Source organism: Neolamprologus multifasciatus, chromosome 18 (genome assembly GCF_963576455.1).
Source record: "Neolamprologus multifasciatus chromosome 18, fNeoMul1.2, whole genome shotgun sequence".
NCBI lineage: Eukaryota > Metazoa > Chordata > Actinopteri > Cichliformes > Cichlidae > Neolamprologus > Neolamprologus multifasciatus.
This window is the reverse complement of record NC_140456.1, coordinates 10,868,110-10,890,411: the sequence shown is the minus strand read 5'-3', so window position 1 is coordinate 10,890,411 and position 22,302 is coordinate 10,868,110. Positions and strand designations below refer to the sequence as shown.

The window sequence follows — 22,302 nt, the reverse complement described above, 5'->3', positions numbered from 1 at the left end:
GCCTGTGTGTTTGAATTCACGCTGAGAGTACTGAGACTTGATCTGCAGCAGGTGAATAGATCAGTCTGTCATTTATTTCTTTGGCTGGCTAATCATTTGCCTCATTTGTGTCTGAGGAGTTCCTCCTGCAGCTTAATAGGACATCTTGAAATTAGTTATCGTGGTTAGAAAACTGGCCACAAGGGCAAAGGTGTTCAACGTACAGTGGTATGAAAGAAAGAAAAGCATGATGATTTGTGGTTGATTCACGACGTGACTGGCTTCCACTTGAAGGATTTAGGGCTGATAGCTTGCACACAGAATAAAATATGCTATGAGTAATAAATGGTGCAAAATTGTCCCCATTTTACTCTGCTAACAGTCCAAAACCCTACTTATTTAAATAAAATCAGTATAAAGAGTAATATAGAAACAAATCGGCACATTTCAGACCCCAAATTCAGGAGCCGTGTTGGATGTTTGCTTGATGAATGACCAACAGTTCCAACACCACTCATTCTGCGAGCAACCTAACTGCTCAAATACTTCATCGTTTTGGTTGTAGCCTCAAAACTTGTCCCACAAAGAAAAGCTATTCAGTGTAAGCAAAAAGAAGCATGTTCTCAAATATCATTCACCAGTTTTAAATTTGCAGAGCGAGAACGTCTAAAAATGTGAAGCTGCGCTCAAATATGTTTGGTTTCTTTTCTGTCGACAGTCTCATTGTTTTGAATGAAAATCAAGGCGAGGGTGTCGTATTCGCCTGACAACTGACTTTAAAGATCACTCTGTTAGTGAAATAGTCTCCTATTTGCTCATTCTGTAAATCTACCAAGTGTTTATTTTTTCTCGAGCCTCAGAAATTGACCAAAAACCAAAAGATATTGAACATATGGTGTTAAAAAAATGAAGAAAACCAGCTTATCGTGAAATAGAAGAACTTGAAAACGATGATATTTGGTGTTATGTGCTTGATTTACGATTTGTTTGAGGCATCTTCCTGGAGGATTCAGTGCCGCGAGTTTGCAGAAACAATAAATGCTTAAAAGCAGAGAAACACACCAAACTATAGTATTAGTTCCTTTTATTTTCCTTTCACTCTTTCTTCTGTAAATGTTCGGAAAAACTGCCGACTTTGTTTATCCGACAGTCAGACAACCAAATATTGTTTAACTAAAAATTACTAAAAAGAATCAAATCTTCTGCTTTTTTTTATCCAAATACTTTCCCACACACTCATTAATCCCCTAAATCACCTAACTGATTAATAAATAGTTACATTTAGTTTGAAAATGTGGCTAAATCAGTGATGAAAACTGCTCCAAATTCCCACATCCTATAAATTCTATAAATAAGAGACACGACGTATGAAACCCACAGCACTGATGCAATTAAAGGCTGTTTCTGTGTGCAGTTTCAGTCCCGCAGAAGCAAAACTGAATCTGAATGAAAGCAACTAATCTCAGCCGCCCGTGGGAGCCGCCGGGTGACCCTCAGAGATCCCATTAACGCTTGTGAGCTTCTTCGGGGAGTTTTTCTTGTTTGAGGCCTGAAACTTCAGCTGTGTTCGTGTCGTTCTCTCCGCAGCACTGGGAGGACGACGTGCGTCGCTTCCACAGGATGTTCAGACACTCCACTGACACGGAACTGGTTGTACTGGTTGGAAATCATGACATCGGTTTCCATTACGAGTAAGCACATTCTGTATGCTATTGTTTTTCAGTTTTCATTACATAACCTTTACTCTGCGACCGGTTGATCTGGTTTTACTTGGCCTTTACCTGAGGGACTTCTCTATTAAGCACAGGTTTTACCTCTGACTCAGTATGAACGATTTTCAGCGCTATTCTTTGTTGCCCTAGTTACAGAAATACCTGCCTCCTTGAAAAGTTTTTAAAGCAAGAGAAACATTAAATGTGGCACCCAAAAAAGTCAATAACTGTCTCTCCTACTACTACTACACCGCACAGCAAGAGGACTTTGTCTACATTACATAAACTGCAAGGAGGCGATTGAATATTTCCATGAGGCAGTTTTAATAAGACAAAGCAGTGGCTGGATGCAGCGCATGCAGTCAGGTCTGAAGCCATTGCTGGAGGGTCTTTGCTTTGTCTTGTTGCTGTAGCAGTAATGTGGTGCTTTCATCGTAGTATATATTTACAAGTCACATTAAAAACTAAAAGATTTACTAATATTGGTGTTCAAGGTAGTATTTTTATTGGAGGCAGTTTCACATTTCCGTCATGCAGCTCGGTAATGCAGCATGCGTGTATTAATCCACAGATGGAAATATTCAGCAACAAATACACTGCTTGAGTATCGTTTGCTGGAAGCTACAGCTGTGCCCAGCTGTTTCAAGACAGTACTGAGCTGTAAAGAGGGAGGTTTGTGCTACATGTTAAATATTGACAGACTAATGAACTGCTGGTATTGTTCGTTTCGTGGTGTTTGAATACTGCCTGCTGTACTGACGTCAGTGACATATAAACATGAGGTTGTGGGCTTTGTGTTTAAATCTCACTTCTTATAATTAATTTGCATTGTTCTGACAGAGACACAAAAGCAAGAAATTGTACGGAAAGCCAGAAATCTTCCTCTTAATGCCCACCAGGTTCTGGTTAGGGTTAGGTTCACATCAATCCATTTGTAAAGTAATTCCACCTGCACGACCAAATAGAAATATTACAAGAGAAGAACTATGGAGGAATAACAGGCAGCATCGTCTACTTTTTGAGAATAGTCTCTTTTGGCTTCTGGATAAAATGCAACTTAACCCCAACCCTCTGCGGTTCACTGGAGATGTGATGGATGTTAACACCAACGGCAAAACAACGGAAAATGTAAAGTCTGATAAACCGAAGCAGAATGCATTTTCAGATACTTTATGCAAAACACAAAGTGTCTGTAAAAATAAGTGTTAGAAAAAAGAAATAAAAGCAGTAAAAAGATTACACGATTATATTGATAGCAGGTTGGATAAAAAGAAGGAAGGAAAATGTGGCGTCTCACTGAAGTGGAACTGTAGTTATGTAGTGCTGACCAATTTACCCAAACAGCACTTTTATTTTTTATACTTTAAGCGCTTCATCTACCTCACATCCACGGCTGCTTTAGACTCACCAGTTATTCTAACGTGCATGTCGCTGGGCACAGCGAGATCATGCAGACTCCACACAGAACGGCCTTGGGAAGGTTCAGCCTTTTTGCTGTGAGGAGATGTTGCTAACGGCTGCACAGGAGATCTTGACTCTGTGACCCTTATCTTTAACGACAAGTTATTTCAGAGACTATAAAGAAAAACAATCTGCATCTTCTAGGCTCTTTGTGAGATCAAGTCCATGCAGTATTAGAGAAAGGAAAACCAGCAATTCCTTATAAGCAAAGAACATCAGGGAGGAAGAAGTCCTGATGACCGGTTAGGGAATGAGGGGAAAACAAAGGTACAACACACAGAGACCACAAACAGCAAACAGGACAAAACTCACGCCACAGCAGAGGGAAGAAAAAACGTTTATGACATTATTCATAATAATTATATAATATAATAGCAGCATATAAACCAACTCCATATGGAGTGAAGAAGAAATGTTCAGTGTATCATGGGAAGTCTTCCAGCGTCATGAGCCTATAGCAGCACAACTTATGGATGGCTCAAGTTCACTTGATCTTGCTCTAACTGTAGAATAAAATAGACACACTAAATTAGGGCTGCCACAAACGATTATTTTGATAGTCGACTAGTCACAGATTACTTTTGCGATTAGTCGACTAATCAGATCATGCATCCATTGGACGTAAAACGTACAGCTTATTGCACCAGCATGCATCTGCTCTTATATAACTATCATTAGCTTACAGCTTTAAGTGTTTAAGGTATGTGCTAACTAAAAATAAAGACAAGATGATAGTTTATTAAATTTTAATAAAATCTGCAGGTTGTTTCAGTGAAGTTTAATAATCTCCTTGCTATCTAAAATATATCAGGACACCGGAGTATATTCTCGAGCATCTCACACTTCTGATAATCAGTTGTCTGCTTGACGTTTATTCAGCTGTGTAAAAACTATAACTTTAATCTCAACCAAACCGATTTACTTAGGAACACATAAAATACTAAAAAAAAAAGCCAAACAATAACATTTTTAAGTTATCTAAGTGACTAATATATCATGTTTAACCCGAGTAGCGAAAGACCGCGGTGGGTTTGAAAACGATTTGCCGAAATCCGGTGTTCTCACGGGCTCTAGTGAGCCTTGCCCCCGGCTCGCTATCGAGCTAGTGCCACTAGCGCTCCGACGTTTTTGTCGGAGCGCTTTTAAAAATATGTGGTGTCTTGATAAACTGAGCAGATATTTGAGGTTTACACAGCTACATTCTCGCCTGAACATATGTTAAATGTTTATTTTGTGACCCAGAAAGAATAATATGAGTAACATTAACACTAACTAGCTACCGCCATTGTTGAAAACAGAGCTCGGCTGCGCTATGAATTCTGGGACACAGCTTCTTCTTCTTCGGGGTTTAACGGCAGCTGGCATCCTTGTACATGCAGTGCTGCCATCTTCTGTTTCAGTCCGTTATTACACTCTTAAATCCTACTACTTATTCCTGCGTCTTTTGTGATCTTACAAAGCTTCAAACGACGATTTTGATAGTCGACGTAATCATTACAAGTCGACTAATCGTGGCAGCCCTACACTAAATAAATCACAATGTGCCCCTCATCGAATTTCCTGGTCATCTTACAATATTCCTTCAGACCTACACAAATCTATACAACATCATTTAGGTGCGAGATACACAGAAAGAAAAGCAACACAAGTCCAAAGTTAAATGGACAAGTATCGTTAAATTGGAGCCAAATAGTGTGCAAACCTTTGACATGTTTTCTCAGCATGCTGTTTAAACTATTGAACAGATCATTTGATCTAATTGATCAACTGTCGCCACATCCTCCCTTCAGTGCAGTTATGACACGGTAGTTTTTCTTTTCTTTATGCTCTAATGGAAGTTTCTGACAAACACGGCTTCTCCTCCTATACGCGGCATGTTTGAGAGTGTTCAAAGACAAAACTCTGGACATCAGAAGACATCAAGCTGTCTCAAGTCCAAGTCATGGAAAAGGCTTTGAAATGGCGTTCACACTCCCCACTTTTTTATGTTGTGACCCATTCAAGCAGGGAAAAAATGGCAACTCGCAGCCCTTCATCAGAGGTGACACATTCCTGTTAGCACTTGAAAGCCAAGTTTTACCTTCTTTAAGCGTTTCATTTGAGTCATTTTTATCACCCCGATGATGAGAAAATGTCAAATATTTTACAAGACAAAAGGAGAGTTAAATGGCCTTAAAATTAAAGGTAATTTTCTTTTCTTTTTTTCCCTCCTTAATGGCTAATCATCTTGCAACCCTTCATATTCAGCTGTGGCCAGTTATGACAGAGCCCACTAATTTCAAAGGCCATTAAGAAATTATGTTAATATGTGCTTTTTTTGTTTTGTTGGTTGGCCCAACGTTTTCAGGAAGGAGATTTATTTGTTAAAAAAAAAACCTGATAAGATTTTGTAAGATTGCGGTGATATTCGGAGCAAAATTAAGAAGAAATCTAAAAAGAAATTATTAAAAAAAGAAAGCAGAAGATGAGCGATGAAGAGATTTATTTTGTCACTGCCTTTGTTAAGAATTCCCATAGAAAAGTCATAAAGGAAAACGATTTTAGCTTTTATTTTTAATAAGATGGTTTCACTGAGGTTTTATTGTCTTTCCGGTAATTTCTTTAAACTACATTTTTTGTGATGGATTGCATTAAATTGCAGAAAAGTTGTGTTCATTGTGTCCAGCATGTAACAGCCTTCTTATAGGAGACTCTTTTCTTAATTTCTCAGGGGAAGAAAACACAATGTCATGCTTTTTTTTTTTAAATGCTTTGTATTTGACATGTGTGACTCAGAAATGTGAGCTTTTGTAGACATGCTCCTATGTGGTTTGATTCTAGCCGAGCAGCGGGAAGCATGCTGGCACAGCTGTTATGTAACGGTGCGTGATAGACAGGCAGACACGGCAGACTGAGCAGCAGGTTTTTGTGCTGTGTGATGAGCGTATTGTGTCTCCCTGCAGGATGGACTGGTTCAAGCTGCAGCGGTTTGAGAAGGTCTTCAACGCTTCCTCCACCAGGATCGTCACCAAAAAGGGCGTCAAGTGAGTGACGGGAGGGTGAAACATAAATGTAAACATAAAAACTGGTGACACGTCTGCAGGACAAACATGTGACTCCGCATGCGGGAAGGTCGACGGTTTAATCCCCTGAGTCGGCTTGTGCCACAGAGGTGCTTTTAGACGAGCCAGGCAACTGTTCCCAAGGTCTTAATTGCGTGTCAGGAGATTGCGCTCAGTTTTAAAAACAAAGTACCCTTCATAATATGATAGATTATAAGATAGGATGAAGGAGATCCTTTATTTAATATTCAACTACTGTGAAATTCTTGTGTTACAGCAGCTTTAAACACAACTTGTTACAGGACAGCTTAAATAAAGGAGAAACGCTCAGGAAAATTAGATACAGTCTTGTTTGTAGGGTTTACCCGTCAGGACATATTAGCACGTCCTAAAATGACATAAATACAACCTGACATGAACAGCAACCTATGGCATATTAGACTGTGCCATTATTTAACAAAGACGAAGATTCACTAGCATGTCGAATCACTTGAAGTAGTTGTTTTCTGCTTACATTTGTCGAATTTTGTCCCGCTCTTTACAGCGCTGTTTTTTGGGCATTCTTTCATTCACAGCTCTCTTAAAGTCCTGACGCATAGCAGCACCGTGATCCTTTTATTTTTTCAGACGTTCCTCACATTTGACTCTAGAATACTTCGGTTTTTGGTGAAGTTCACGGTCAACTCAATGATAGTAAGTTGCCCTGGTCCTATGGCTGAAAAACAACCACAAATCGCGACTCTTCGATTGTTGTTTGGCAATCAGTGTGAGGTGTTTCTGTTGATATGCTGTGTGTGGGTTTTGCCAGAGGTGCTGCTTTATGACCAAATGTCCACTTTGGTTTCATCTGTCCACAGGACATTGTTCCAGAAGAGGTTTGTTCAGATGCAAACCTAAGCCATGCTGCAATGTTTCTTTTAGGAAAAGAAAAAAAAAAAAAAGTCTTTCAAGCCTTACTTATTCAGCTTTTTTGAAATCATGTTGTCATGAATATTAACATGCTGAGGCCTGGCAACCAGATGATGTTTTACTATGTCCTGATACATAAAACTTAAACAAGATTTTTTTCCACGTGACTGTAAGACAAAGCAGAATAGATCCTCAAGTTCAAAGTCTAAATGGCAAAAGAGCTCAATTAAATAGGAAAAAAAAAATAAAGAAAAATAACAAATGATCTCCAAAAGTGAAAATCTAAATGAAATTCAGTAGAATAACACGTGAAAGTTGAATATAATACAATAACTTGGCTGTGCAGAGTAAAAAATGCCCTATTAAATATTAATAAATTGTAAAATTATAACATGTGGGAATGATTTCCTCCGGCAGTCTAATCAGTCATTGAAACATATTTGAAACAGTGCCTGTTAATAATGGTGATAAAACAAATGAGTCGATGAATGGACATTTATTAGTTAACATGGTAATTTATGGCCTAAATGAAGCAGTCACATGGAAAAAGTATGGCTTATATTTGTTAGGTTTGCTGATTATCAGAGCTGCCTGTGGGAGTAGCAGACATTGTATTTTAAACTTCTTGTTGCTCTTTCTGCCACTGAAATATGGTGCGCCATTAGGCCAAGATCTAAAGAGCCCCCTAGAGTCTTCAGGAAAAAGACTGAAGTCTGTAATAATTTGAAATAAATCATTAGACTGCAAGGAAAATTATGTACAAGTGGCAGAGAGTTCAAAGTGACTCCGAAACTGTGCAGGACTGGCAGGCCCAGAAAATTCAAAAAGAAAACTGAAGGAACACAAATGTCAGGAAGAAATCTGCAGGTAACCGAGTTGCTTCTGCAGTCAGAAAATTGGACCTGTATGCAAGGCATGCCAGGAGAAGAGCCTTTGCTGTCCACAAACAACGGTTTGTGTGTGTAAATACGCAGACAAAGAGCAGACCTGTGGAAAAAAAAATGTGCGACTTGCTGGAGCTCAGAGTTAGGATGCATGTTTGGCACAGAGCAGAGACAGCCTCCAGGAGAGGATCATACCAGCTCTGAAATGTTATGGTTTGAGGCCCCTTCAGTGCCTTAGGAAATGGGCAGCTTGCGGTCATTCAAATATGAATCCTACATCATACGATGGAGTGCTCGAAGATAATGTGAGGCTATCTGAAGGTTTAAAGGGAAGTGAGGTGCATTTCAACCTAAGGGCACCAGCAAATCCATCAAAACAGTGGCTAAAGAAGAAATGAGGCACTGCGGGGTAACTGGAGTCAGAGCCAAGATGTGAATCCCACTGAAATTTAAATGCAAGAAACACTTAAAAATCCAAGAAAGGTAGATATTCTTTAACACAATTTATACAGAATAATATTACATGTGCTGTATGCAGTAAAATTCATCTTTAATTTCAGTCATAATTTTACCTATCAGTGATTACTGAAACAAAATCAATGACAAAATACAGTTATGTTGTCTTAAACTGTGAATAAACAGTGCGTTTATTCACAGTGAATGGAAAAGCATGACAATAAATCCCCAGTGCATTCCCGACTCCCATGACGTGTGCTCTTCCCAGTGCTAGTGTTCCTGTCTCCGCTCCTCGGTGTCTGAGCACCCCGTGCTCGCTGCCCTCTCGTTTCCACTAGTGATGTGTCCTGTGTGTCGAAGCGTCGAATCGTGTGTCGGGTAATCTCGGGGGCGTGTCTGTGAAGCGCGTATCGAGGCTTGCTTTGATTACGTATGCAGTGACGTTCGAGGCCTCGCGGGCAGTCCGTACCACGTGACTGATTCAGGGACTGGTTCACCGGTTCGCGCCAGATTCGAAATAAAATGGACAGAAAAACACAGCTGATTTTCCATCACACTGTGTTATGGAATTGGATTAGGTACGTGTTACATGTTACTTGAGCATTTCCTTAATCGATGGAACCTGGAAGGAAGAGATTTTTTATTTTATTTTATCTCTCCTAATAAAGTATGCACACAGTAATAAATATCACAAATGATAAGCACCATAATATAAATAAACAACACTACAGATCCTATAATCTGATTTCTGTCTTTTAGTTTATTAAAAAGTGAAGCGCCAAATACTAGTTTGTGTCATAATCCAGATGTACATAAGCATGATTACACAGGTACTAGGAGCGGGTTTTGATTATCGATTAAAATCGATTCTAGCTTGGATAACGTGATATCGATTCATTAAAATTCTGAATCGATTTTTAATATAAATATTACTACATTTCAACCACCACCAAACAGCTAAAACAGTAAATGAGAGCAGGTACACCAATTCTGCACAAAGACGTGCAGACGTGCAAAAACACAAAGCGCTGACGCGTCAGAATCAGTGAAATGTCGCCTTTCTCACCAGACAGCACGGACACGGTCGGGGCTGAAAGCCGACAGCTCACTGATTCTAATCTAAGACATCTGCTGTGATGCTTACACATTAGATAAAGTCTCGAAAGTGTCAGCTTTCTTTTTATAGTTATAAAAATATGCAAATGTACTGATCTATGATCTGAATTATACTATTGACTGACTGTCTGAGGCTAACAGTTACACAAACATACCTAAACTCTGTCCTGATAGTTTCCACTTTCTCTTTTGTATCACACATACTGAGACAATATTCAGGATAAATAACCAAGAAAACAATTTACTTATTCAGTTTAGAGGTTTACACATCATTATAATCACAGAGCCTTCACTTGAATTGTCCACTTGATGGCGCAGTAGAGCAAATGAATCATCACAATGCTTTGAACCATGAGTCGACCAATTGGGTGGAAAGCTTCAGTTCATCATGAGGCTTCATCTCACCATCACTAGTTTCCACGCTACTCCTGGGAAAATAACAGAGGCAGCCGTCAGACACACCATAACGCAGCAGACTCAACTAGGAAACTGGTCGAGAGACTAACGCAGGGGTGGGCAATCTCAGTTCACGAGGGCTGGTGTCCCTGCAGGTTTTAGATCTCACCTCGGGTCAACACACCTGAATCACATGATTAGTTCATTACCAGGCCTCTGGAGAACGTCAGGACATATTGAGGAGCTAATTTAGCCATTTAAATCAGCTGTGTTGGTTCGAGGACACATCTAAAACCTGCAGGGACACCAGCCCTCGTGGACTGAGATTGCCCACCCCTGGACCAACGTGAAGCCACGCAATGATCCAGTGTCGGAGAGAGCTCCACCACACTCTCAAGTAGCTCCTCAGATGAGGCCTGATCAGCTGCAGGTGTGTCATGGTCTTCAGGTGTGGCCAATCACTTGCCAGGGCCACACCCACCAGGCCTGAAGGTGCCTGTAAACAGGTGCTCTCAGAAACACCTACATCCACACACATCTATAAGCAGGGAGAACGAGGGACAGCAATACCAAAAATATATATATTATAATACAAGTCCATGACTGCTGACAGTGCAACAGATCACATTTAGTTTTTTTTCCCCTCATTTGAATTATATTTCAAAGAAATCTGCTTAAATACAAATTTCGGTTTTTTAAATATAATGAAACAAGATGTTTTCCAAAGTCTGAGTAATCAAGGCAAAGTCTGTAATAAATATAAACAAATTACTTTTGTTGTCATTTTCCCTTTAATTTTTGATATTGTGTGAAAAATAATATTTTCATTTTGCTTCAAGGATTCCAGTTTTATGTGTTGGGATATTTTCAAATGGTTAATGTACAAATATGTCAAAAAATGTCAATGTCCATAAGATGTAGTTATTTAAGGAACTGAAATCTACATGTATAAAATGACCAAATATATCTAATAATTTTAAAAAGCCACTTAATTCTATTGCACCAGATGTATCATATTTGATACATGAGATTACATAGCACGATATATTATTATTATTATTTCATGGCTCAGGCTTTACAGGGTTAAAAAGTTTGATGATGTTGGTTGTGTTAACTCATTTTCAGTGGAACTAATTTTAGGAACCACTGCGTGACTAGAGCCAAATGAAGGATGCAAGAAGCAGAGTTAAAGTGAAAGCAAGCATTTAATGCTTAAGATAATAAGCAAGGTAGAAAATCCAGAGAACAAAAAGACAAAGACCAGGAATATACAGAGAACAGTGGGAACACAGGACTGGGAAAACAGTGACATGGACAATCCTACATAGGAAAAGTGAAGGATGAGACAATATATGCAATGAGATAAGAGAAGAGAAACCAGTTGGATAACCAAACACAGCTAGAGAGTCAGTGAGGGCAGGGAGAGGAAGTGAAACTAGTCAAATGAAAGATTAACCTGTTGATAAAATAAAAATAGAAAATAAGAAAAATGGGGGGAACGAGATTAACTTGACACACAACACAGCCTAGAATAGAACACTGAAGGCATCCAACTAAATACAACTGAAACTTAAACCATAAGAACAAACAAGGCCCTTTTTACTTCTAGGAGGAGGGAGGGGGGGCTAAATTAAAGCAACTCCTCTAGAAATAGAAAAACTAAGAACCAACTGATAAGATAAAAGGCTCACCCAGAGAGATAGTGAGGAATATAAACAAGATAACATATAATACAAAAGAAACAAGGAACAAAACTCCTACATAGATTATTCTAAAACCAAAATGAATCATGAACTCACAAAAACTCAGAAGCCAAAAAGACCCACGAGCAGTAACAACTAAGTGATCGCTGAATGCGTATTTACCAGAATTGTGCTGAAGGTCACGGTCATATTTGCCATTTTACAGGCACTGTTCTGTCAGGTATTCGCAGAAAAGGGAAACAAATACAGGGTATTAAGTCAAACAGAAGGAAAGACAGACAGTGATACAGTATGACTTAAACAGATAGGAGCTGAGGCTGTAAATAGACACGTGAGGCTAACCAGGTTAGAGTGGAAACACCAGGCTAACAATGCACAGCTTAAACTAATTAAGACAATAACACAAGAAGTAGAACTAGCAACAAGGCACCAGAGAGAGCAGACTTACAAAATAAAACAGGAAGTAACTAAATGGGGACTCACATAACAGAGACAACAAGATGCAGGAAGACATTAGGGAGGCAAGAATAACGTAAAGAATCAAATATCTATTAAGAAGTCTAAAAACAGTTTAGGACAGCTAAACTAGCCAAGCAATTCAAAAAACTAAAATTCAAGAATAGTCACGAAAAGACTAAATAATAATGAAAACTCTCCAAAATATCTACGAAACTCACAGACGATGAGATTTTTCCATTTCCGCAAGAACTGGTCAGATTTTACTGAAACAAACTGAGGATTTTATTTCTCATTAGTTTGTGCAATTCAGCCAACCTATGAGAACAAAACGTATCACTTTCTTTTTGTACTTCACACAAAACCTGTGATTTGTGGTGGATCGAGAGCTAGATGAGCTACTACGTCACTGGCATTCTGGTTTCTTTGTGCCTCGATGTCACACGTTCTCTTGTCCACGTTCGTTTATCATTGTCATCGCTCATCATGTGTCATTTAGTATTTTCATTTGTAGAGATAAAACGGAGCTTAATGACTCCAGTATACTTCTAAAAATCATTTTTAGGCTTTAGATTTTTACAGTTCTTATCACCACTTAATGATGCTGACAGTGAACCGTGACTAACAGAATTAGAGCAGTGCTGCAGAAACCTGGGTTTAAAATGTTTCTGCACAAAAGATTTCAGACAAACTAGTAACAGGATGTGTGTTTAGATTTTATTTAAAACAGAAGCGTGGAAGTAATAAAAGATTGTGATGGCTTGTGACTGTGCCATCTACACGTTCCACCTACAGGAGCTTCTCAGCCATGAAGCTCCCGGTCGGCATCCTATTACAGCACCAAGTTGGAATTCAGTGAGCTTTTTAGAACAACCCATTCTTTCACAAATGTGTATCCCCCCCCCCTCAGGATTGTGTCAGAAGGCCATCCGGTGTAAAACTGCTAAATCAAACATGCAGAAGTACCTGCTGTGACAAAGGAGCAGCTTTCCTATTCTTTCACAAATGTGTTTAAAGACAGACAACAAGACTGGGGGCTTGATTTTATTCCAGCAAAAATCACCTGAAACACCTGAAAATCGCCAATTAATTGCATTAGAACACATTAGAACGTCTCTCATAGATAGTGATAATGTGCAGTGTTCTTGTATGAAATATAATAAGGTCATAAATGATCCTACTTCAGTTGAAACTCTCGACTGGTCACTTTAGGGTTAAAACATCCAGTAAATGCTTGTGCTCCCTGCAGCAGTGCTGTAACATATTTGCATTTGTTGCGTTACATTTACATGAGAACAGGCGTTTTGTTGTGTTGTAATATATTATAAAAGGATCTAAACAAAAAGCCCAGAGAATGGTTATGTGCTTCTCCCTTTTTTTTTTTTAGCGGCGCTGATGTAAAACGCCCACAGTGCAGCAGTGTTTGTCCTCCATGTGAGCTCTAGTTTAAGGATCTATTTAAAGCAGCCGTAAGCAATAATTTTATAATAATGTATCAAAGGTGACGTGAAAACATTGTGGCAATGCGGAAAAAAAAAAGGAGGGCCACACATACACAGAGATTAATGCTCTGGATCCGCAACTCGCCCTCGCCTTTACGGGCCCGGCTCATTGTTTTACTCTTCTGGTTTACTCTCATCACACGTTTTCAGCTCACCAGACAGCAGACGCACGCAGTTATCCGCAAGCTGGCGAACACAGAGCCAGATATTTCCCTCTGGAGTTGGTAAAAAACAGAGAGTGAATATTGGACTTAGATTTGTCAGGTGGCCAGAAACGCAACTCCAAACGAATTCAGATGCGGCTCTGAGAACTGCAACTGTTTCCTAACAGGTTTGCCATCTACGTAAAAGCCAATGATACTGGGATGTTGTTTTGTTGATAACGATGCTTTTCCTACATTTCCTGCCAGACTAACTGAGAATCTCCTTCTCTCGTCAGTTTTCTGCTGGTGAACAGCGTGGCTCTGCACGGCGACGGCTGTCCCATCTGCCAGTCAGTGGAAAAAGAGCTGATCAAACTCTCCAGGGACCTCAACTGTTCTCTTCAGGTGGGAGGAAAATTTCTAGGATTCTTTTGCACACTTTTACACTGTCGGCGCCTCAAATGCACTCTGCCACTGGCACTCAAGATGCGCGAACAAAAAGTTAAGACGTACCCAGAGCAGGTGTTTTGTTCTTCTTACACATCCAATGTTTATAAAATTACATTAGAAGTGGCGCCTGGTTTGTGTTTTTAATTTTTAGGGTTTTTTTTTCCTGCAGACAGCACCAGAACCAGAGGCAGTGTAGCGATATGAAATAAAAATGTTACCTGATGCTTGAGGATGCTTTGTGAGGTTGTGGACAAGACAGCTGATGAATTCTTTATGTTTTCTCCTCTGCAGAGCGCGCAGTCAGGGAGCGGAGTGATGGACGGCTGTGAAGGCTCGCAGCTCTACCCTCCCACACCCCCCATCATGTTACAGGTAAACTGCATGACTCCACTCAGACTTCATCAGAAGCTGATAACATTTAGCAGCGGAAGACGTGATTAGCCTTTTAAACACTCGCGTACCCGAGCGTACACTGAATGCGTTATTGGTCTCTGTTATGGCCCCCGAGTGGCGTCCCAGCTCTACGCTGTGGACGAAACAAAATCCAAACACCTCGTTTTGTGCAAAATTCAGCTGCCTGTGCTGGACACAAAAAGTTATTTTCCAAAGTTGTAGTCTTTTTTTTTTTGTCTACGACTCTCTTCTTGTTTTCCTAAGGGCAGAATCTTCTTGCTGCGCTCCAGCAGAAGAAAAACAACACAAAGACCTTCACAAAATTTCTTTCTACAAAGTAGTATTTCTGGAAAATATCCACATGGTTTCATTTAGAATGCTGAAGTCTTCACATCAGCTTCAGCTATGATAATAATAATCTCTTCTCCGCTGTGCAGAGTGGTGCATATCTGTCAAACTTGAGTCATGCTGGGAAGGTATCGCTTCCAGTACCCAATCTGTTTTTCAATGTACGCATACCAACAAGCAAGAAAAATCATTTTGTGTTCTTTGGTGTGCATCTGCTTTTTTCTTCCGTTTCTATTTTCTCCGTTTCCTTCCTGTGTCTGTGTTCGCGTTTACCTTTGAGTTTGGTTCTCTGTGCGTCTTGTTGTGGTTTTACTTCCTGTTTTTGACCTATTTAATCAGCACTCTGTGTATATCTAGCTGTGTCTTTCTTTCTGTCTTTGCTGGACTGTCAGTTTTGCCTCCTGAGCTTCTTGCCTTCATCCTCTGTGCCTCCTGGCATTCCTGGTTAGTTTCGCTTTTGTGACTTTGATGTTTTCCTCTTTGGACGATGGTTAATCAGACTTTTAATTAAAGATCTTTGTCAGGTTTTTTCATCCAGCCTTTCTATCTGCATTTGGGTCTTCCTCTCAGCTGACCCTGTAATCAATTAATATATTTAGAACTTCATACTTAATTACCGATTTTGGAAACACATGGTTGACGTTCAACATTTTATACTTAACAGGGACCTATCATGCGCTTTTCCATCTCCATATTTCTATTTTTGCTTTCCACATACCACAGTTGCAAATAATTTCAAAAAAATGGCCCCCAGTTCAAACTGTTTCTCTCACTTAACCTCGCTTTCTTCTGATTGGCTGCCCCTCACAAGCAGAAGCTTTCAGCAGGAGGCAATGAAGGTTTCAGTGGTCACAGCCAGAGTTGTCTAAGAATACCACAATAATATCACATTAAGCCAATAACAGAAAAAACAAAACTTATCAAAAGGTTATCAATCATTGTACAGACACTGACAAAAAACTATAGTTTCTTTAATATATATTGAAATAAATGTTGTACAACAACCAAATAAAATTTCAGCCAAATGTTATATAAAAAAAAAATATATATACACACATGTTTGCATTTTTTGAACAGTATTTGTGATCCAGACGTGTACCAAATGTTCACGTTTGAAACTAATTTAACAACAATTTAGGCTCAACAGCTGCACATCATTGAGAGCTTTTAGGCCTCCAATGAGCAGAAAATGTCTCAGCGGAGTAACAGTGAATGACTGAAACGAGGCTGAATTTGTCACGGCTAGTGAAGCGGACTCAGGTGCAGACCACTAGTTCCTTCAAACAAAAGTGAATTTATTTACAGTGATTCCCACAGGTGCAATATATATACAAAGGTGTGCGGAAAAGGGTCGGGGTTCGGGGTCCAGGAGTGACAGGGGAAGGAGTCCAGGGTGGGGGCTTTCCATACACAGACGACAGCTCCTCTCTTCACCACCACTCGTCTTGCACACACTCAGTCACAGCTGCTCAGGGTCCAGGGGAGATCTACACACATAAAGGGAGACAGTCAGCTTCCAGGTTCACAAGTACTCACGAGTTCAAAATAACAGGTTTGCAGGGTGACTGACGCTGATGGCTCAACGATCCAGCGACGAGTAGAGCAGACTCGCCATCTTAAGTAGTACTCTGATTCGTAATCAGCAGCAGGTGTGCTGATCATCCCCAGGTGCGTGGGCCAGGGGCGGGAGCCCATACTGAGCTCCGCCCCGGCAGGAGAAAGAGAGTGGGAGAGGACGAGAGAAAGAGAGCAGAGGCAAGAAAGGAGAACAAACAACACAAAACATAGCGCCTGACTACTGTCAGCTGGCGAGGTGCGGGGACCATGACAGTACCCCCCCCCCCCCCTCTCAACGGGAGCCTCCCGGCGACCCACCAGGCTTGTCCGGATGCAGGCGGTGGAACTCCCGGAGCATGGGCTTGTCCAGAACGGCCGCACGCGGGACCCAGGAGCGTTCCTCCACGCCATAGCCCTCCCAGTTGACCAGGTACTGACAGCCACGCCCCCGGCGCCGTGAGTCCATAATGCGAGTGATGGAGTAAGCCGGCAACCCGTCCACGAGCCGGGCGGGAGGAGGGGGCCTGGAAGGAGGGCACAGAGGACTGGACCGGACGGGTTTGATTTGTGAAACATGGAAGACATTATGGATTTTCATATTGCGAGGGAGTTTTAACTTCACAGAGACAGGGTTGACCAAGGCAGAGATTTCAAAAGGGCCGATGAAGTTAGGTGTAAGTTTTTTGGATTCGGTCCTGACAGGAACAAAGCGGGTAGAGAGCCACACCTTCTGGCCGACAGAGTATTCGGGTGCTGGGGTTCGGTGCCGGTCTGCGATGCGTTTGTTGTTCTCCTTTGTGCGTAGTAGGGCCGCCTGAGTTGCCCGCCAAACTCGTCGGCACCTGCGCAGATGAGCCTGGACGGAGGGTACAGAGTGCTCACCTTCCACAGCAGGAAAAAGAGGAGGCTGATATCCCAAGGAAGCTTCAAATGGAGACCGGCCGGTGGCAGAGGCGGTCAAGCTGTTACGGGCGTACTCGATCTACGGCAACTCCTCACTCCAGATGGTTTGATTGGTGGAGGCAACGCAGCGCAGGGCGGTCTCCAGTTCCTGGTTGGCCCGCTCGGACTGGCCGTTGCTCTGAGGGTGATAGCCTGAGGATAGACTGACCTTTGCTCCCAGAGAGTTGCAGAACTCCTTCCAGACCCGAGAAGTGAATTGAGGCCCTCTGTCGGACACTATGTCTTCCGGGATCCCATGCAGGCGGAAGACGTGCGTGGCGAGTAGGCGTGCGGTCTCTAGAGCTGTGGGAAGCTTAGGCAGAGCAATGAAATGAGCCGCTTTAGAGAAACGATCGATTATGGTGAGTATGACGGTGTTACCTGCTGAGGGAGGTAGCCCAGTGATGAAGTCCAGTGCTATGTGAGACCATGGCCTGGAAGGAGTGGATAATGGATGGAGCTGACCCGCCGGGGGTTGGTTTGATGGTTTGTTTCGGGCACAGACCGTACAAGCGGTGATGTATTCCCGAGTATCTTGGGTGAGTGAGGGCCACCAGAAGTACCGCTGGAGAAACTTGATGGTGCGATGTATCCCTGGATGGCATGAGAACCGGGCTGTGTGAGCCCATTGCAGGACCTGGGATCTGACAGAACGCGGAACATAGAGTCTGTGGGTGGGTCCCCCTCCCGGGTCCGGTTCGGCTTCCTGAGCCGCCCGGATGGCTGCCTCGATCTCCCAGGTGATTGCCCCGATAGTACAGGTTGCCAGCAGGATGGAATCCAGATCCGCCTTTTCTTCAGCCGCGGAGAACTGACAGGAGAGAGCGTCCGGTTTGGCGTTCCGGGAAACGGGTCTGTAGGTGATTGAGAAGTGGAAACGGGTGAAAAACAGGGCCCATCTGGCCTGTCGAGCGTTGAGACGTTTCGCCGTTTGAAGGTAGGCCAGGTTTTTGTGATCGGTCCAGACCACGAAGGGTTGAGTGGTACCCTACAGCCAATGCCGCCATTCTTCCAGGGCGAGCTTAATCGCCAGCAGCTCCCGGTCGCCCACATCGTAGTTACGTTCTGCAGGGGTGAGACGACGGGAAAAAAAAGCACAGGGGTGCAGCTTACCCTCCTTCTGTTGGGAAAGGACGGCCCCCACTCCTGAGTCGGATGCGTCGACCTCTACCACGAACTGAAGAGTTGTGTCAGGCTGGACCAGGATGGGCGCTGAGGCAAACCGTTTCTTGAGCTCCTGAAAGGCTGATTGGGCGGCGTCACTCCACTGAAAAGCAAGCTTGGGAGAGGTTAACTGGGTTAACGGTAAGGCAATCCTGCTGAAGTCCCGTATGAATCTCCTGTAGAAGTTAGCGAAGCCAAGAAAGCGTTGCAACTGGCGACGGTTGTTTGGCTCGGGCCAGTTCACAACAGCCTTGACTTTCACAGGGTCGGGTCGGAGATCTCCACGCTCGATTATGTACCCTAGGAAGGCAACAGTGGGCACATGAAACTCACATTTCTCGCTTTTGACGAACAGCCGGTTCTCCAGAAGGCGTTGCAGTACCAGCCGGACCTGGGTCTCGTGTTCAGCCTGGGAGGAGGAGAAGATCAGAATGTCGTCTAGGTAGACAAACACAAATCTGTTAATAAAGTCCCTTAGAACATCGTTGACCAGAGCCTGGAATACTGCAGGTGCGTTAGTGAGGCCGAACGGCATGACCAGATACTCGAAATGTCCAAGGTGGGTATTGAACGCTGTCTTCCATTCATCGCCATCTCGAATCCGAACCAGGTGGTAAGCGTTTCTTAAGTCCAGCTTGCTGAATATGGTGGTGCCCTGGAGAAGTTCGAAAGCAGAGGTGAGCAGAGGCAGTGGATATTTATTCCTGACCGTAATGTTATTGAGTCCCCGATAGTCAATACAGGGACGGAGGGTCTTATCCTTCTTTTCCACAAAGAAAAAACCCGCTGCGACGGGTGAGGAAGAGGCACGGATGATGCCGGCAGCGAGGGATTCAGTTATATATTTCTCCATAGCCTCCCGTTCCGGCAGCGAGAGGCTATAAAGGCGGCTGGTCGGTAAGGGAGCTCCCGGCAGCAGGTCTATGGCGCAGTCGTAGGGCCGATGGGGTGGCAGCGACTGGGCTCGGTCCTTCCGAAACACCTCAGCGAGATCGTGGTAAACAGACGGCACATTCGCTAAGTCGGAAGACCGTGGTGGCTCTGGGCCGGTGACTGATGTGTTCGGAGGTAAGGCAGCCTTAAGGCAGGTCATATGACACTCCTCCCCCCAGCCAGTGATGCCTCCTTTCCGCCAATTAATAGTGGGGTTGTGTTGCTGGAGCCAGGGATGCCCGAGAACTAACGGCGTCTGGGTGGCGTGAAAAACAAAAAAGCTAATCTCCTCCGAATGATTGCCAGACAGTGTGAGGGTGAGCGGTTCAGTGATGTGCGTGATGTCGGGGAGGCGCTGCCCTGACAAAGCCGTGACACGTAAGGCATGAGGCAGTGACTCCACTGTTACACAGAGTTGTTTTGCTAGTTCAGAGTCAATGAAATTTTGTTCTGCTCCTGAATCAATGAGCACAGAAAGAGAATGACACTCTGAGTGGACCAGAAGCTTAGCCGGCAGGGCTAAACGTGGAGGAGATTTATCCTGATTCAAACCGCCCACCAGTACTCCTACCATCACTGGCGGGCGCGGCCTTTTGCTCGCGATGGGCAGGAGGCGATCATGTGTCCCTTGTTACCACAATACAGGCACTCACCGGCCGTGATGCGCTGCTGGCGTTCCGCAGCAGTAAGATGGGAGCTGCCAATTTGCATGGGCTGTACCTCTCCGTCGGCACCCTCTGGTGTCCGGGAGGACCGGTAATCGGCCGAGGCCTCCGCCCCTCGTTGCCCCGCGGCCTCCTGGGAACTGGAGTTCCGTGCTTGACGACGAGCCCGTAGCCGCTCATCCCGGTCCGTGAGTTGTTTGGTACCGGGCCGCGAGAGTTGAGGCTCAGGTGTGAAATGTATAGTTTTCAGGGTTTTTATCGGTTTTCAGCGTTATTTTGTTATCGTTTTTATCGTTTACTCGGTTTTCTTTGGTCTTTTCACGTGTGTTATGAATAAATCTTCTTTTTTTCGGTACCGGTACTAGTTTTATTTTGTTGTATTTATCCGCGACACCTTAAAGGCCGGTCTATAAAAATATTGTCGGGCATAAACCGGTTCGTGGCGCAAAAAAGGTTGGGGACCGCTGATATAGAGCACGCAGCCACTGGACTCTAAAGCAGTAGAGATCTGGTCTCTGGAGTGACTATTCACGCTTCTCCATCTGGCAATCCGATGGATGAGCCTGGGTTTGGTGGTTGCCAGGGGAACGGTACTTGTCTGACTGCACTGTGCCAAGTGTAAAGTTTGGTGGAGGGGGGATTAGGGTGTGGGGCTCTTAAAAAACTCTTAATGCTTCAGCATACCAACACATTTTGGACAATTTTGTGCTTGGGGACGGCTCCTTCCTGTTCCAACATGACTGCACATCGTTGCAGAAAGGTCCATAAAGACATGGATGAGCGAGTTTGGTGTGGAAGAACTCCACCCCATAGAACACCTGTCTGTATGGCTGTCTGACCTCACAAATGTGCTTCTAGAAGAATGATCAAAAATTCCAATGAACTCACCCCTAAACCTCGTGGAAAGCCTTTCCAGAAGATCTGAAGCTGTTATAGCTGCAAAGGGTGGGCCGACATCATATTAAACGTTATGGATGTGATGTCACTCAAGTTTATATGCGTGTGAAGACAGATGAGTGAAAACTTTTAGCAATATTGTGCGTCTCTCAGTGTAGTTCAATGCACTATCCTATTATGGTCATCTGTAGTGCTAAACCAAAGTTTTGTAGCTCCAAAGTTGAACAGGTAAGAAGGTAACACCTGAGAAACTTTACAAGTCTCGTTTTTTTCGGCTATTTCAACGAACAAAGGAAAGCATGATTAAAAAACCTCCCATTTACATCTCTCAGTTCATACATCCTCGATTCCTCTCCTCGCTTCATAGTCCTTCCCAACAGAGATCGGAGGAGGCGATAGGGAGACACGAGAAGAGAGGAGTCGAGGCAGCAGTCATTTGACAAAATGAGACATCCTCCCCTCTGTGGTTCATTTTAAAGTGATGCCAATTAAATCTGATGTTGGCACAACCACATCATAAATTCCTTTTATTTAGCCGACTGTACGATTTTATGATCGTAAATGTAACAGTGCAACAGTGTGACAAGATATTAGACGCTTTTATTAATCGCACACAGGAAGGTTTGATGTACTTAAATAACTGAAACTGCATATAAAGAGGATAGCTGTTTAAAGAGCCTTTCTTTATGCAGTATATTCCAAGCGCATGCATGAATCTTTTATACACAACAGGCAAAGAAACACTTCCGCGTGTGCATCCAAGGATTATAGCTCCTCCGGCAAGCCTCCTCTGGCTCTCCAATGCATTTTAGGGACAGAGACATCCTTCATCATTGTGTGCTGAGATTGATTCCTGAGTCACAGGCGGGATAGAGAGGACAGAGGAGATAAAGAGGCACTAAGTAGATAAATGAGAAAAGCGTCCTGTAATTTATATACAAGATTTTAGCAGGTGATTGGTTTAATTAGTCACATGACACAGATTGAAAATTACGCCGCACACTCTGGGATCCATGCTTTATATAAACTTCCTGCAGAGGAAGCCCTTTCAACTAAAATCATCATTCAGTCCAGAAGGTGTCATGAGTGTCATGGTGTGTTGAGTGTTACGATTCAGTACTCTCTCTGTGACAGCGACTTTGATGGATTGCCCGCTCTATCTGGAAGAATTACACGTTCAAGTCCAGTGAAACGC

General features: G+C 42.9%; 1 protein-coding gene across 1 annotated transcript in view; it reads left to right on the top strand.

The window, feature by feature from the left end:
- The window catches only part of mppe1 (metallophosphoesterase 1), a 31,432-nt gene that overhangs the window by 1,261 nt on the left and 7,869 nt on the right, over positions 1-22,302 (top strand). The window contains exons 3-6 of the mRNA XM_085140159.1: positions 1,567-1,670; positions 6,095-6,175; positions 14,055-14,163; positions 14,500-14,580. Of these exons, the coding sequence (XP_084996285.1) occupies positions 1,567-1,670; positions 6,095-6,175; positions 14,055-14,163; positions 14,500-14,580 (375 nt within the window). The remainder of the gene's footprint in view (positions 1-1,566; positions 1,671-6,094; positions 6,176-14,054; positions 14,164-14,499; positions 14,581-22,302) is intronic.